The sequence below is a fragment of the Silurus meridionalis genome, chromosome 2 (genome assembly GCF_014805685.1).
Source record: "Silurus meridionalis isolate SWU-2019-XX chromosome 2, ASM1480568v1, whole genome shotgun sequence".
Taxonomy (NCBI): Eukaryota; Metazoa; Chordata; class Actinopteri; order Siluriformes; family Siluridae; genus Silurus; species Silurus meridionalis.
The window spans coordinates 10,614,811-10,628,631 of record NC_060885.1 but is presented as its reverse complement, the minus strand read 5'-3'; the positions used below and the strand labels follow the sequence as shown (position 1 = coordinate 10,628,631).

The window sequence follows — 13,821 nt, the reverse complement described above, 5'->3', positions numbered from 1 at the left end:
CACACGCATTTATCAAATGTGTGTGTGTGTTTGTGTGTGTGTTATTTTTTTCTTCAGGCTCTTCCACCCACCAGTCTGGCCCTCAGTATTTACTGTACCTCAGTGACCGTGTTCTTCATCCTCATTAAGATGGTGAACTACCGCCTTCACCGAATGTTTGATGAAGGTGAAATTATACCCCGAAACAGTGTTTCTGACCTTAGCAAAGGTGCAGAAAAAAAGAGTAATGCCTCAGACACCTGCCATCCAGCCAGCTTGAGGTACAGCTGAGTTTCCTCTTGTAAAACGTGTTTATTATGGATTATAAAACACAACAAGCATATTCATTTATAGTTGCAAAGTTGTTGAAATTGGAATTGAATGGTCTAAAAGTACCTTTTGGGTAAATACCAGTCACTACAGTGGAAATAATCTTGGTTTTCCCAACAGGAAGAGCAGCACTGTACCTGACAGTGTTGCTATGACAGTATTGACTAGAAACAGGCCAAGTCCAATAATCCAAGTCACAGTGAAACAGACTGAAACAGATCCTGGTCTGATTGGGGTGAGTGGTCTGTTACTCATACTGCTTAAATACCGTGGGATACTTTAAGGAAAACATACTTTTATGCTCAACAAGATGTTTTTATCTTGTAAAACTGCAGGAATGCTCGAAAAAGGATTTGAAGAACACAGAGGGTAAGTAATCATACTCACGAAACAAAAAAAAGGATTTGTGGAATACAGGCAATGATAGACAGTTCTGAAGTCATTAAAGCTCCAGTATAATGCATATTAAAGCCATCCATATGACCTAGAAGAGACTCTGATATTGTCCCTGGAATGATACTTGATAAGAAGGTATTTCAGTTAGAGCATTATCTAACAATAGTCATGGTTACAGTGTCACTTTATAGAAATCCAGATCTATTTGTAGATCTCTTAATGAGCAGGCCAGACACTACACAGTGGAAAGAAAAACTTGAGGAAGATACCTCACAAGGAACCAAGCCTCTTCTGGGTGGAGTATAATAATGTAAAACTAGTCAGAGCTACTTGTTACGGTTATTGTTCAAATAAACTGTAAATTGTCATGAGCATTTACCTAAGAAACACCCTAGCAAAGATTATGATGAAGCCTAGCACCGATGCGAATGATTTGACTGTGCCACTTTTGCAGGCCAAGATGATGCCTCGTCTCAGAAGAAGTGTAAGGACAGAACTGAAGCTGAGGAGAAACTAACCCCTGATGATGCATTCAGTCCCAATACTGATCAATCAGCCCCACTCTTACAGTCAGAGCAGAGACAGCCTACCCAAGGGGACACAGTTGATGAAGGCCTACTCTGTTCTTCTGGCAGTGAAGAGGTCAGGAATAAAGAAGAAGCTATGAAAGAGACACCTTCACTACAAGACCCTATCAACACTGGGATTCGGTCATCAGAGCCTAAAGAAGCTGAGGAAGAAGACAAGCCTGAGGAGACCTACTGCTCAGATGAAATCTCTGTGGTACTGGTTGACAATTCAGGTTTATCAACCCGCTTGGATGAGAATGATACGGTGAAGATTGTCATCACAATGAGCTGTGACCCTCAGACAGCAGCTGAGCTTGAGGAGTCAGTCAGGCTCAGCCTCCTGGAGTCGGCTCAATGCCGTTTGGCTCAGCAAGACCAGAAGGATTCTCCTGTCAAAATCCCAGTCATTACGTTTGATTCACCTCACGAGGAGGAAGAAAACCGTGTCAAAGATAATAAAGGCGGGAAGCCAAATCCTAATGAATTATCTTCTCAGGGGCAATCTGTGGCTCATGAAAGTCAAGACTCAAATGAGCCAGTTGGGTTCAGTTCCACCCAATATGAAGCACTTTCCAATGACCATGAGGTTGAGAATCCCAGTCCGAACACTAATAATAGCTCGTCAGGCATTGATGTGCGCTCCCATCCGGATGAGAGTGAGCACACTGATTTGAAGTCAGAAACTGAAGGATTCCTGCAGATCCCTTCTGGTTTTGGGAGGTTTGGTAGAGAAGGAAGGATGCATGCAAGAGGACTTAGCATTGACAGTGGAAGGGATGCTGTCCTGCTCGACCTCCGAGCCAAATCAAAGCTGCAAACCATGACCTCATCTAAGTCAGACTTAGAGGACAAAGAGGGCCAGTTGCCCAACGAATCCAATTTTGTGGAGTTTGTTTCAATGCTGGAGTCCATCAACAGTACGAGAAGTGGGGGAGGGAAGCAGGCAGAGGATGAGCAGGAAATTAAAACAGATGGTCGGTCTTTATCATTTTTTTGGGGGGTGGGATGATTAGTATATTATGAGACATGTATAAATCACAGAACTGCAGTTATTTGCAATTTTGAAATTGCATATTGCTGTTCACAGTAATACAAATACATTTAAAGATTTTATTTAGCTTTAGTCTTCTGTCAATATTGTCCAGATATTTGGAAAAAAAACAACAACACAAATCTTTCCAAAAGTATACATGTTAGTGTGGACTGTTGTGATTGGAGCTTACAGTGAAACTCTAGAATAGCAAAAAAAAACACACACAAAATCTAAATTAGTTTCTAGGTGGAGGCCACACCCAATCTTTTAATTGCAGAGAGAGTAAATAACTAGGATTCAATAGGATTGTGAGTGTATTAGAAGGTATTAAAGGACTTTTGAACTGTTTCAAAAAAGCAGTGAGATGAATTTTACACTTATGTTACAAAACATAATGAAACATTCATCTGATTTCTTTCTCATATCTGGAACATATTTGGTTTTCTACTAAACCAAAACCAATATTTGCATAATGCCACGAATGTTGTTGTATTAGTAAAAAAACAGATATGTTCAAAAAGTCCTTTAAACACATTACATACTATTCATAGTTAAATCATCGGTTCACTTTACTGTAAAAGCACATACAGTACACTGTGATTGAAAAGTTTAGGGATACATTGCCTTTTTATTTATGAATGCTAAGATGAAAGGATTTTTGTTCTTATTAGTCCTGGTTCTGATTCTTATCAGAGGATACTACAACTGTGGTGAAGAACATGGAAGGCACAGATGAGGCTGAACAGCAGGTTCCTCCAAACCCTCCAAACAGCTTGGCTACAGACACATTGCCCAGCCTTCCAGAGAAACGGATTCCCATTGTCTCTCCTGACAGGTAATGTACTGTGTGTGTTTGTGTGTGTGTGTGTGTGTGTGTGTGTGTATATATATATATACATATATATATATATATAATCTGAATAATCTTATAATTAATCGAATGGCTGTTGAATTCTTGAAACTGTTTGGTTAGAAACAAGTTTGCCTTGATGTTGCCTTTTTTGTCCAATTATACAGTAATCTTCAAGAGACAAAAAAGTGGTTGGTGAGAGAAAGACAGTTTCAAAAGCTGCTATAATGTAGCTGATAACAAGAACTAACTTGTTTTGCAGACATAAGTTTTTTTGCAGAATAAGTAAGTGAGATCCATGCCTAGGTGTGCGTTATATGATTTTAATGCTTGATGCGGACGTGAAGAACAGCCGTCACAAATGGGAGTGTATTATAATAGTTTAACACACACCTAGCCGCAGATTATCATGCTAATACAATGGTAACCTGCCAGCATTGACAAGACATTGATGTTTGCAGTGCAAATCCGACTGCATGGATAAAAACAACCGTTATGTTGTTGTTAGTTATTTTATATACGGATGTAGAATTCTGTCCACATAAAATCATACTTAGCAATAAAGTAGTTTGATAAGATCTAATATATTATAATAAAAAAGTTAATAGTATGAGATATGATAGTGGAAGAAAGGGAGAGCGAGGTTGTTGCATATCTACTAATAATTAATCTGTTAGAACTCCTGGTGATGCCTTTTGTTTTTGTTTGTTTCACATTATCTTTACCCTTTTATTAAAATTTCCACATTCACCATAAAAAATTGATGACAGAAATTGTCACATAATTTTGCACAGTAAGGTCATTAGGAAACTCTATGCAACTGCATGGCACTATTACTGTTGGTCATACAATTGTGCAGTGCATTGATTTAGAGCAGTGATTAAATTTGGTCAGAACTATATTGTGTTTGATGTATAGAATCAGCACCTTTAAACCAATCAGAATTGAATATTAGGACAACCCATGGTATACGAGGAAGAACCACTTCCAGGTATATTGTTATTTAAAAACACTGGATTTTTATATATCAGAAACCCCACTGCATCACACATTTCCACCACTGCTAATTTTTTTGCAACAGCACACCCTTTTATGCTTTGTTTCTGTTTTGCAGGTGAGTCTATAAACATTGATTTCTGTTAGTGTTATGGGAAACAAGTTCATAATGCAAATAGTCTACTTTTTCTAGACTAGGAACTGTAAGATATTTTGGACCCCTCATACTATAATTGTCAAAATTATGCAGCCTTAGCTAGTTTCTGATTTCACCACAAGCCCCAATATACATGAGCGAAGCCATACCATTGAACAACCAATATACAACGCATAAATAAGCAACTTCTCTTCACTCTTCCAGCCCTCAGACAGATAAGGAAAGAGATCCAGACTATGACTCTCTGCCCTCGCAGACCTCCCAATCAGAAAGCTCAATGCTGCAGGTCATCTGTAGACCAGAAGCGACATCTAAAGAGGAGGCCTACACCTTCCACACAGTACACAGTAAGTGAACAATAAAGTAGTAATTATTCCTATTAAGTCATTTACAAAGAAGGAAACAAAGCTAATAGGAAATGGGAAATGTTTTTCAGGAGACAGACCTCGAAAACTGTACAACGAAAGAGCATTAAATTTACCGCTTGGAGCTGAGCTCATCACAGGGAATATAGGGTACATTGAACGACTTGGAAAATCACACCAGATTTTGGCAAACCTTTGCTTTCAAATCTGAATGTTGACCAATATGATTAACTTTCTCTTATTTTTTTTGCATTATTTTGTCTGTTAGTGATCTCCTTTCCACGTCATCTAACTCAGAGTGCCAGGATGGGTTAGTGGGTGGGCATCCTGATTGTCCGTTTCAGCGTCGCATTGTTCCAGCTCATCGTCTTCGGCCCAGGAGAACACACCCTGAGATCTTTCAGGCAAGAAATCCTATTTCTCATTTCCCAGGAGAGCTAATACAGAGCTACTACTGGCCATAGAGCCAATACAGAACTAATACAGAGCTACAACTGGCCATAAAGCCAATACAGAACTAATACAGAGCTACTACTGGCCATAGAGCCAATATAGAGCTAATACAGAGCTACAACTGGCCATAAAGCCAATACAGAACTAATACAGAGCTACTACTGGCCATAGAGCCAATACAGAGCTGATACAGAGCTACTACTGGCCATAGAGCCAATATAGAGCTAATACAGAGCTACTACTGGCCATAGAGCCAATATAGAGCTACTACTGGCCATAGAGCCAATATAGAGCTAATACAGAGCTACTACTGGCCATAGAGCCAATACAGAACTAATACAGAGCTACTACTGGCCATAGAGCCAATATAGAGCTAATATAGGTCTAGTACTTGCCACAAAGCTAATACAGAGTTAGTACTGGCCACAGACCCAATACAGAGCTAATACAGAGCTACTACTGGCCATAGAGCCAATACAGCTAGTACTGGGTACTGAGCTAATACAGAGCTAATAAAGAGCTAGCAGTGGCCATAAAGCATAAAAGAAGAATAGCTGAGTAGAATACAGTAGAATGAGTTGAAGTTAAGCACAATAAAGTAACATAAAATGAACCAGAATATATCAAAGCATAATACAGAGAATAATACTATGTTTTATACAGTACTCTAATACATAGCACTTATTATACATAGGAATACAATAGAATGGCAAGTAGAGAAGATATTTGTAATTGGAGTACAGCGTACAAGAAAATAAGTACATTGGAATAGTTCAGTATAATACAACGGAATGTATTTGAGCAGTATAAAGTAGCATAGAGTATAATAGATTCGAGCAGAATAGATTCATAAACTTAATAAGAGAATAGATTAGGATTCCTTTTTCTCATTGTAAAATAATTATAGGATCATGGAAGAAGTGGTAGCTGGGTAGTTAGAACGTTTTGCCATTTGTTCCAGTCTGTCACCGCTGACCTGAGCAAGGCCATTAAATGGATAAATGTAAACTCCTCTGGATAAAGGTACCTACCAGATGTCCTAAATATCACGTACATTTTTTGCAATATCCAACCGAGATTTGAATCGTCTGTAACGCTCCCAGCTTTCATATGAAGACAGATCGCTCATCAGTGTGCCGCTATTGTTCATCCAGGAGGAGGATTCTCTTGACGACTCCTCTGACACGACTACCGAGGAGAAGCCGTCTCGGAAGTTCTACTATAAGCTGAAAGTATTTCCTGGGAAATGGATCAACATCTTGTATGACCGGCTGGCCTTGATGGCGCTGCTCGACAGGTCAGATATGGGCTGTTGGATATTAAGTGCTAAATAAAGCATCGGAACCCCGAACTTTTTATGGTTTTTACAGGAATCAGGACTGGAAGGAGAACACAGCTGCTGTGTTTTTGGCATCCCTGGTCGCTTTTCTGGGTTTTGCGCTCCTGAACCAGGGTTGCTTTAAAGACTTTTGGGTTTTTCAGTTTTGCCTTGTCATGGCTAGCTGTCAGTACTCTTTATTAAAGGTAATTTAGCTTTCAGTCCCACCTATTACCCATAACATACTGTCAGTGGAGTTCTATTAGTAAACAATGACTTGCTGGTTTTGCAGAGTGTCCAGCCAGACGCTGCATCGCCCACTCATGTGAGTTTAGCTGAACAACATCAATTATGGCACAAAACAGGGTTCAGTACTCATCACTTTTCTGGTTGCTTGTTTTTTCTGGTTGCTTGTTTTTAGGGACATAATCAAATAATCGCATACAGTCGAGCGACGTATTTCTGCACGTTCTGCAGCCTTATTTGGATTCTGGAGTTGAACCTGAAATCATCAAACCTTCCTGTGTTCACCTTATACGGCATTACGATTGTAATGTCGGACATTCTACGACTGGTACACGATGCTTTAATTGGTATGTATTATGTTTTAAAGGGCTTTGTTCGTGTACGCTAAATGGATAAAAGTATTGGGACACCTGACTTTCCAGCCAAATGTTGTTCTGTGAAGGCACACAGTTGTACTTTGGATGCAGTAGAATGACATTTTCCATTCACTTGCGCTAAGTGAACCAAACCTTTTCCAGCATGACAATGCCCCTGTGCACAAAGCCAGCTCCTTGAAGATATGGTTTACATGGGTTGGAGATGAAGATTTTTCATGCCCTGCTTTAGAGTGCTGATCTCAACCCTATTGAACATCTCTGGGATGAATTATAATGCTGATTGCACCCCAAGCCTCCTCACCCTACATCAGTACTTGATCTTACTAACACCCTTGTGGCTGAATGATCACAAATGTCTACAACTACACTCTAAAATCAAGTGGTGCACCTTTGCAGAAGAGTGGAATTTATTATATCATCAATTGGGGAGTAAATGTGGAATGTTTAAAAGCATATACGAATGTTGTGGTCAGGTGTCCACAAACTTTTGTTCATACAGTGTAAGGTACAGTTTGGGGTCATGTTTTACAGCATTTGCATGTTAACTTTAAGTAAATTAGTGTGAGGTTGAAACTGATTAAAAACAGAAAATAATATATAATTGAATATATTTATTTTAATATGGAAATATGTATAATTACTCTTGCTTTTTCTCCTTTCAGGCTTTACATACTGCTTTCCAATTATCTTTCTCCTTGGCCTCTTTCCACAAATCAATACATTTTCTATTTACTTTCTCGAGCAAATTGATATACACTTTTTCGGTGGAACAGGTTCGTAACAATTTTCTGTCATTCAGGATAAATGATAAACCATTTCATAAAATTGCCACTGACCTTCTCTTTTTGTTTTTAGCTGCAACTGGACTCTTCTCAGCCATCTACTGTATAGGGAGGAGTCTGATGGTGTTAATATTACTGTACGGATTCTGTTTTGGAGCACTGAAGGTGTGGTTTTATTTAAAAAGCACACTTTGTGACACTGTGACACCTGTTACTGTGGAGTGGAGTGGTGTTTCTGGATATATATTATATATATATTATTATATATTGTCTCTGGGAGTTTTTAGTTGCTACTTTTGCCACTGGCTAGCTCATTAGGGATAAACTTACAGAGATAAACTTAAAATCTATATTTTTAATCAGTTGATTTTAGTAAAGCTGCATTGTGACAATGTGCATTGTTAAAAGCGCTATACAAATGAAATTGAATTGCATTAAATGGATAAGGAGGACATTTTACTCAACTACTAACTACATACGACTGAGCGAATGATTTCCCTTGTAACATACACTATATTGCCAAAAGTTTGCGGACGCCTGGTCATAAGTATGGTATTTTCTTTTTAAGCATCACATTCCATATTTAGTCCCAATTATTCTCTTATAATTCCCTCCAAATTTCAGGGAAGCTGTTCCACTAAATTTTGTAGTGTGCTTCTGGACATTTGTGTTCATCAGCCACAAGGGTGTGTATAAAGTAAGGCAGTGATGTATGGTGCGGAGGCCTGGGGTGCAGTCAGTGTTCCAATTCACCCCAAAGGTGTTTAGTACAGCAGGCCACTCAAGACCTTCCTCTCTAAAGCATGTAGACCATATCTTCATGGAACTGGCTTTGTGCACAGGGGCATTGCTTTGCTGGAACAGGTTTTGGTTTCCAAGTTCAAGTGAACGCAAAATTCTATTGTACCGCATCCATAGACGCCCTGTACAACTGTGTGCTTCCAGCTTTGGGTAACAGTTTGGAGAAGAGCCACATATGGCAGGAAATTTCAGGTGTCCAAATACTTTTGTCCATATAGTGTATATGAATACATGGCTCATTTGTGACTTCTAAATGTATGAAGTTGCCTACTTTTCATTGCTATTGTTGATGTGTGCAGGAACCGTGGAATGAGCAGCACATCCCTGCCCTGTTCTCTGGCTTTTGTGCTTTACTGGTAGCCCTGTCGTATCACCTCAGCCGACAAAGTAGCGACCCCTCTGTGCTTTTGTACGGAACCCCTGTTTTGCTAAAGCATTTCTCAGCTTGACTACTAATGGATTTCTGCATGAACCAAATCCACACAACTACTTAATAAACAACATTCTTATCTGCTCCTCATCTCAGTGGGTATTTTAAATCCAAATTCATGCCAGTGCTGGGGGATGGCGAGGTGGAGGAAGAGGACTCTGAGAATGATGATCCTCTTCCAAAAAAGCTCCAGAGTTCAGTGGTAAGGAGCATTAGGATTAATATGTTACAGATGGAGCCCTGCTGGTCTGATTGCCTAACCGTACTAATTTTCTTCCCATAGAGAGAAATACTGATCTCCGATCTGCTCATGTGCACACTGGCTTCAGTTTTGACTTTTGCGATTACTGCCAGTACTGTCTTCCTGTCTTTAAGGGTGAGTTATTCAGAGTTTCAAATATTTGGACAGTAGATATTGGTTTATACAACGGTTTTCCCTCAGACTGCATTAATGTACAATTCACAAATCCTATTTCTGTTAGCTTTAGTGTTGAACAAATTTGGAACCCAGAAAAAAGTGTTGTTTTTTTTTTATTATGCATTACTGTGGAGTTGTGCATTTGGATGGATGGTCAGTTATTGGTCAGTGCTTCATGTACAAGCAGACCAGGTTCCAAGAATTTTAGTCATGGGCGCCTATAGTCAAAATTTTTGTGTAATCATTTTCAAATATCAGAATTATAACATATGCATAGTAATTAACTCAATATTTTAATAACAATATTTCTTGTGTTCTTAATGCAGCCCTTTGTCACCATAGTGCTGTATGCCCTGGCAGCAACCGTGGGCTTTGTCACTCACTATCTAATCCCTCAGTTACGCAAACATCATCCCTGGTTGTGGATCTCACATCCAGTACTTAAGAGTAAAGAGTACTCACAGTTTGAGCCTGCAGGTATGTGGTACTGTCTTTCAATTTATATATATATATATATATATATATATATATATATATATATATATATATATATATATATATATATATACCCAATTCCAAAAAAGTTTGGACACTGCACAAATTGTGAATAAAAACAGAATGCAATGATGTGGAAGTTTTAAATATCAATATTTTATTCAGAATACAACATAGATGACATATCAAATGTTTAAACTGAGATCATTTATCATTTTAAGGGAAAAATAAGTTGATTTTAAATTTAATGGCATCAACACATCTCCAAAAAGTTGGAACAAGTCCATGTTTACCACTGTGTGGCATCCCCTCTTCTTTTTATAGCAGTCTGCAAACGTCTGGGGACTGAGGAGACAAGTTGCTCAAGTTTAGGAATAGGAATATTGTCCCATTCTTGTCTAAAACAGGCTTCTAGTTGCTCAACTCTATTAGGTCTTTTTTGTCGCATCTTCCTCTTTATGATGCGCCAAATGTTTTCTATGGGTGAAAGATCTGGACTGCATATATATATATATATATATATATATATATATATATATATATATATATATATATATATATATTTAATCTTGAATCCATAGTGCTGTCGTTAGACACTAGACACTAGTGCTGTTTCTGTAACGGTTTATGCATATGCAAAACAAATCTTACTTCCGGTACGGAGTGAGTAGCCTCAGTGGCAGTACACTAAATAGTTTCTTTGTTGTTGTGTATGTTTTAAAGTTTAAAAATTGTTTTAAAAAATGCTCAAAGTGCGAAGTGACTAAACTTGCGGTCGCCATTTTAGATTGCAACTATGTTCCACACGTAAAAAGGAGGTGGTAGCTCAGTAGTTAAGGCATTTGACTTTGGATCGGAAGGTCACAGGTTCAAATCCCACCTTGAGCAAAAGCCCTAAGACCACCCCCTGCTCAGTTGTAAGTCGCTCTGGATAAGGGCGTCTGCCAAATGCCGCAAATGTAAATGTAATGTAAAAAATATTGCATTTGGTGCACGTGTACCAAACTCTCTCTCTCTCTCTCTCTCTCTCTCTCTCTCTCTCTATATATATATTTATTTATTTCCTTGGTCAAAGTTATTACTCTTTAATTATTTTTTTTATTTTTCCTTTACTAACAGCAACTGGCTCGAACAGGAAAGAAATAAAATGGTCCCAGTAATGTTAGAAAAAAGCAACTGTCATTATTATTGGCAAAGCACCAACACTGCCAAAAACACTACCGCTCAGTCCATCATTAATGGACATAAAAGGTTTTGAACAACAACAAATAGCAACCATAGCACCAGTTTATATTCATCTCGGTATGAATACTAAATTATCAACCAATACAAAAAAAAAACGTCTAGGTCATGTATATGTACATGTACACAAGTATTTAATACTTTAACATTTGGTACTTTGGCCAATTTATTTTTTATTTTTTTAGTTTTAAGATTTTATAATGTGCAGGAAAAAATGTCACTCTGGATTTCACATTTTCAAAATTTGTCATTTGTTCCAGTGATTAACTATGCCTCATTTTGCAAATACATTTCTTTAATCCATATCAAGCACTGAGGCACAGAGAAAGCAATGTCTCACTATGTGTGTGTATATGTGTATGTGTCATGAATGCATTTCAGAGGAAGCAGAGTTGATGTGGTTTGAGAGACTTTACATCGGGCTTTTGAGCTTTGAGAAGTATGTTGTGTACCCAGCCATTGTGCTCAGTGCCCTCACTAATGACGGCTTCGCTCTCAGCCACCGGAAGAAACTGGGCATACAGTAAGTGTCTGTGCAGCACAGGATTGAAAAACACACACACGCTATATGGAAAAAAGTATCGAGATGCCTGATTTTCCAGTCATATATGATTCTTGCCCAAACTGTAATCACAAAGGTGGAGGCACACACATTGTGTAGACCTTCTATAAACCTGTTCATGACAATTCCTCAGTGCCAGCTTCACAAAGCCAGGTCCATGAAAATGTGGTAAACGTGGGATAGAGTAAAAAATCTTGAGTGGCCTGCTATAAAACTTTGATCTCAACGTTATTGACATATTTAGGGTGAACTGAAACGCTGACTGCACCCCAGACCTCCAAAAAAACACCTCCTCAAGGAGGCCTCCTCAGCCTACATCAGTACCTGAGTTTACTAATGCCCTTATGGCTGAATGAGCAAAAAATCTTAAAAAGCAACAACAGAAGAGTGGAGGTTATAATAACAGCAAATAGGGACTAAATGTGGAATGTTTAAAAAAAGCACACGTATTTTATGGTCAGGTGTCCACAAACATTTGTCCATATAGTGAATATCCCACTGAAGAATAACAACATTTTAAAAAGGGAAGCTTTTTGTCATGTGTCCCAGTAGAGCAGGAGAAACATTTTACATTTTGTGAGTAACTAAAAAAAGTTGCATTACTAGCCCTTACAATTAGCATTAGCGCTTGTCAGCGTTAGCTGTTAGCTTCCCGTCCTGTCCTTATGTCTCTGTGCTTTGCTTGGCTGTGTTTTTCCACTGCGCCTGAGTTTCTCAGGTGTCTGTGTCTCGCTCCAGCTGTGATGTCTTATTGATGACAGTTGCTGGGATGAAGCTTCTGCGCTCGTCCTTCTGCAACCCCAGCTACCAGTTCCTCACGCTCATCTTCACCATCGTTTTCTTCGAGTTCGACTGCAGTGGGGCATCTGAGACCTTCCTGCTCAACTTCTTCCTCATGTCCATAGTCTTCCACAAGGTGAGCTCTGCCAGCTGAGACCTTACTGCACACAAATCTGACTTTTCAGCAGGAAAATTACAAAAAGCCTGGCGAGTGCATTAAGCACAAAACAGTTTTGGAATCTCTCCAGGATAGTGTAGATTGCTTGTTGTAGATAAATACAAATGGATGACCCTGTGCTAGTGCAATGGGTAAGTGCTGCCACCTCACTGCTGCAGAGTCCAGGGTATTTAACATGCTCTCGAGATTATATCATTGAAATTGTGCTTATCTGAACTACTTCTTTATTATTTACTGGAGTGAAAATTCAATAAAGAGACCAAACAATTTTCCATGAACAAGGTTTTATCCATTTATGAGCTCCGTGAGAGACCAGACCCACACCAAGTTAAATCTGAATCTCTCTTTAGCTTCTCCTACTGTATGAGGCAGCTTATATACTGACAGATATAAAAAAACACACAAACTATGAGTCAGGGGAAGTTTAAAAGGGTGTAGGACAGTCATATCTAGACAGAGTCAGGAAACCTGTCTTGCACAACTTTTTTTCTACATGTTTCCTTCACACTTCACATCACACTTTACTCAGAACTGGTTTTAATGCCTCTGTTAGAGTGAGAGTTGCACTTGTCTCATATAGACATCATCTATAGTTCATTTTCCATCTAAATGAACAAATACTGATGGTATGCATTTGAAATATACTATAAGGACAAAAAACTGTGGACACCTCACCTGACCTTAAAATTCGAATGTGTATTTTAAACATCCCATTCCACATTCAGCCCACATTTGCTCTTATAAGAACCCCCAGTCAGCATTCCAGTTTATCCCAAAGATGTTTAATAGGTGTAGAGCTTTGTAGGAGGACACTTCTGATGTTTCACTACAACCCATGTAAAAAATATCTTCATAGAGCTCGCTTTGTGCACAGGAGCACTGCCATGCTGGAGCAGTTTGGGGTTTTAAGTGGGGGGAAAATGTAACACGACAGCATAAAGTCAAGTCAATTGTGTGCCTCCAATTTTGTTTTAACAATTTGGTAAAGAACCACAGATGTCTGAAAAAGAAAGGTGTCCCAATACTTTGGTCCATATAGTATATATTGCATATATCTTCTGATA

General features: G+C 38.7%; 1 protein-coding gene across 1 annotated transcript in view; it reads left to right on the top strand.

The window, feature by feature from the left end:
* Positions 1-13,821, top strand: part of pcnx2 (pecanex 2) — a 33,114-nt gene that overhangs the window by 2,701 nt on the left and 16,592 nt on the right. The window contains exons 2-21 of the mRNA XM_046877640.1: positions 58-260; positions 430-544; positions 645-678; positions 1,160-2,248; positions 3,001-3,142; positions 4,515-4,657; positions 4,747-4,825; positions 4,944-5,079; positions 6,283-6,425; positions 6,499-6,652; positions 6,739-6,771; positions 6,868-7,039; positions 7,732-7,842; positions 7,925-8,016; positions 8,952-9,061; positions 9,179-9,284; positions 9,366-9,458; positions 9,827-9,977; positions 11,619-11,760; positions 12,538-12,715. Coding sequence (XP_046733596.1) covers positions 58-260; positions 430-544; positions 645-678; positions 1,160-2,248; positions 3,001-3,142; positions 4,515-4,657; positions 4,747-4,825; positions 4,944-5,079; positions 6,283-6,425; positions 6,499-6,652; positions 6,739-6,771; positions 6,868-7,039; positions 7,732-7,842; positions 7,925-8,016; positions 8,952-9,061; positions 9,179-9,284; positions 9,366-9,458; positions 9,827-9,977; positions 11,619-11,760; positions 12,538-12,715 — 3,426 coding nt within the window. The remainder of the gene's footprint in view (positions 1-57; positions 261-429; positions 545-644; positions 679-1,159; positions 2,249-3,000; positions 3,143-4,514; positions 4,658-4,746; positions 4,826-4,943; positions 5,080-6,282; positions 6,426-6,498; positions 6,653-6,738; positions 6,772-6,867; positions 7,040-7,731; positions 7,843-7,924; positions 8,017-8,951; positions 9,062-9,178; positions 9,285-9,365; positions 9,459-9,826; positions 9,978-11,618; positions 11,761-12,537; positions 12,716-13,821) is intronic.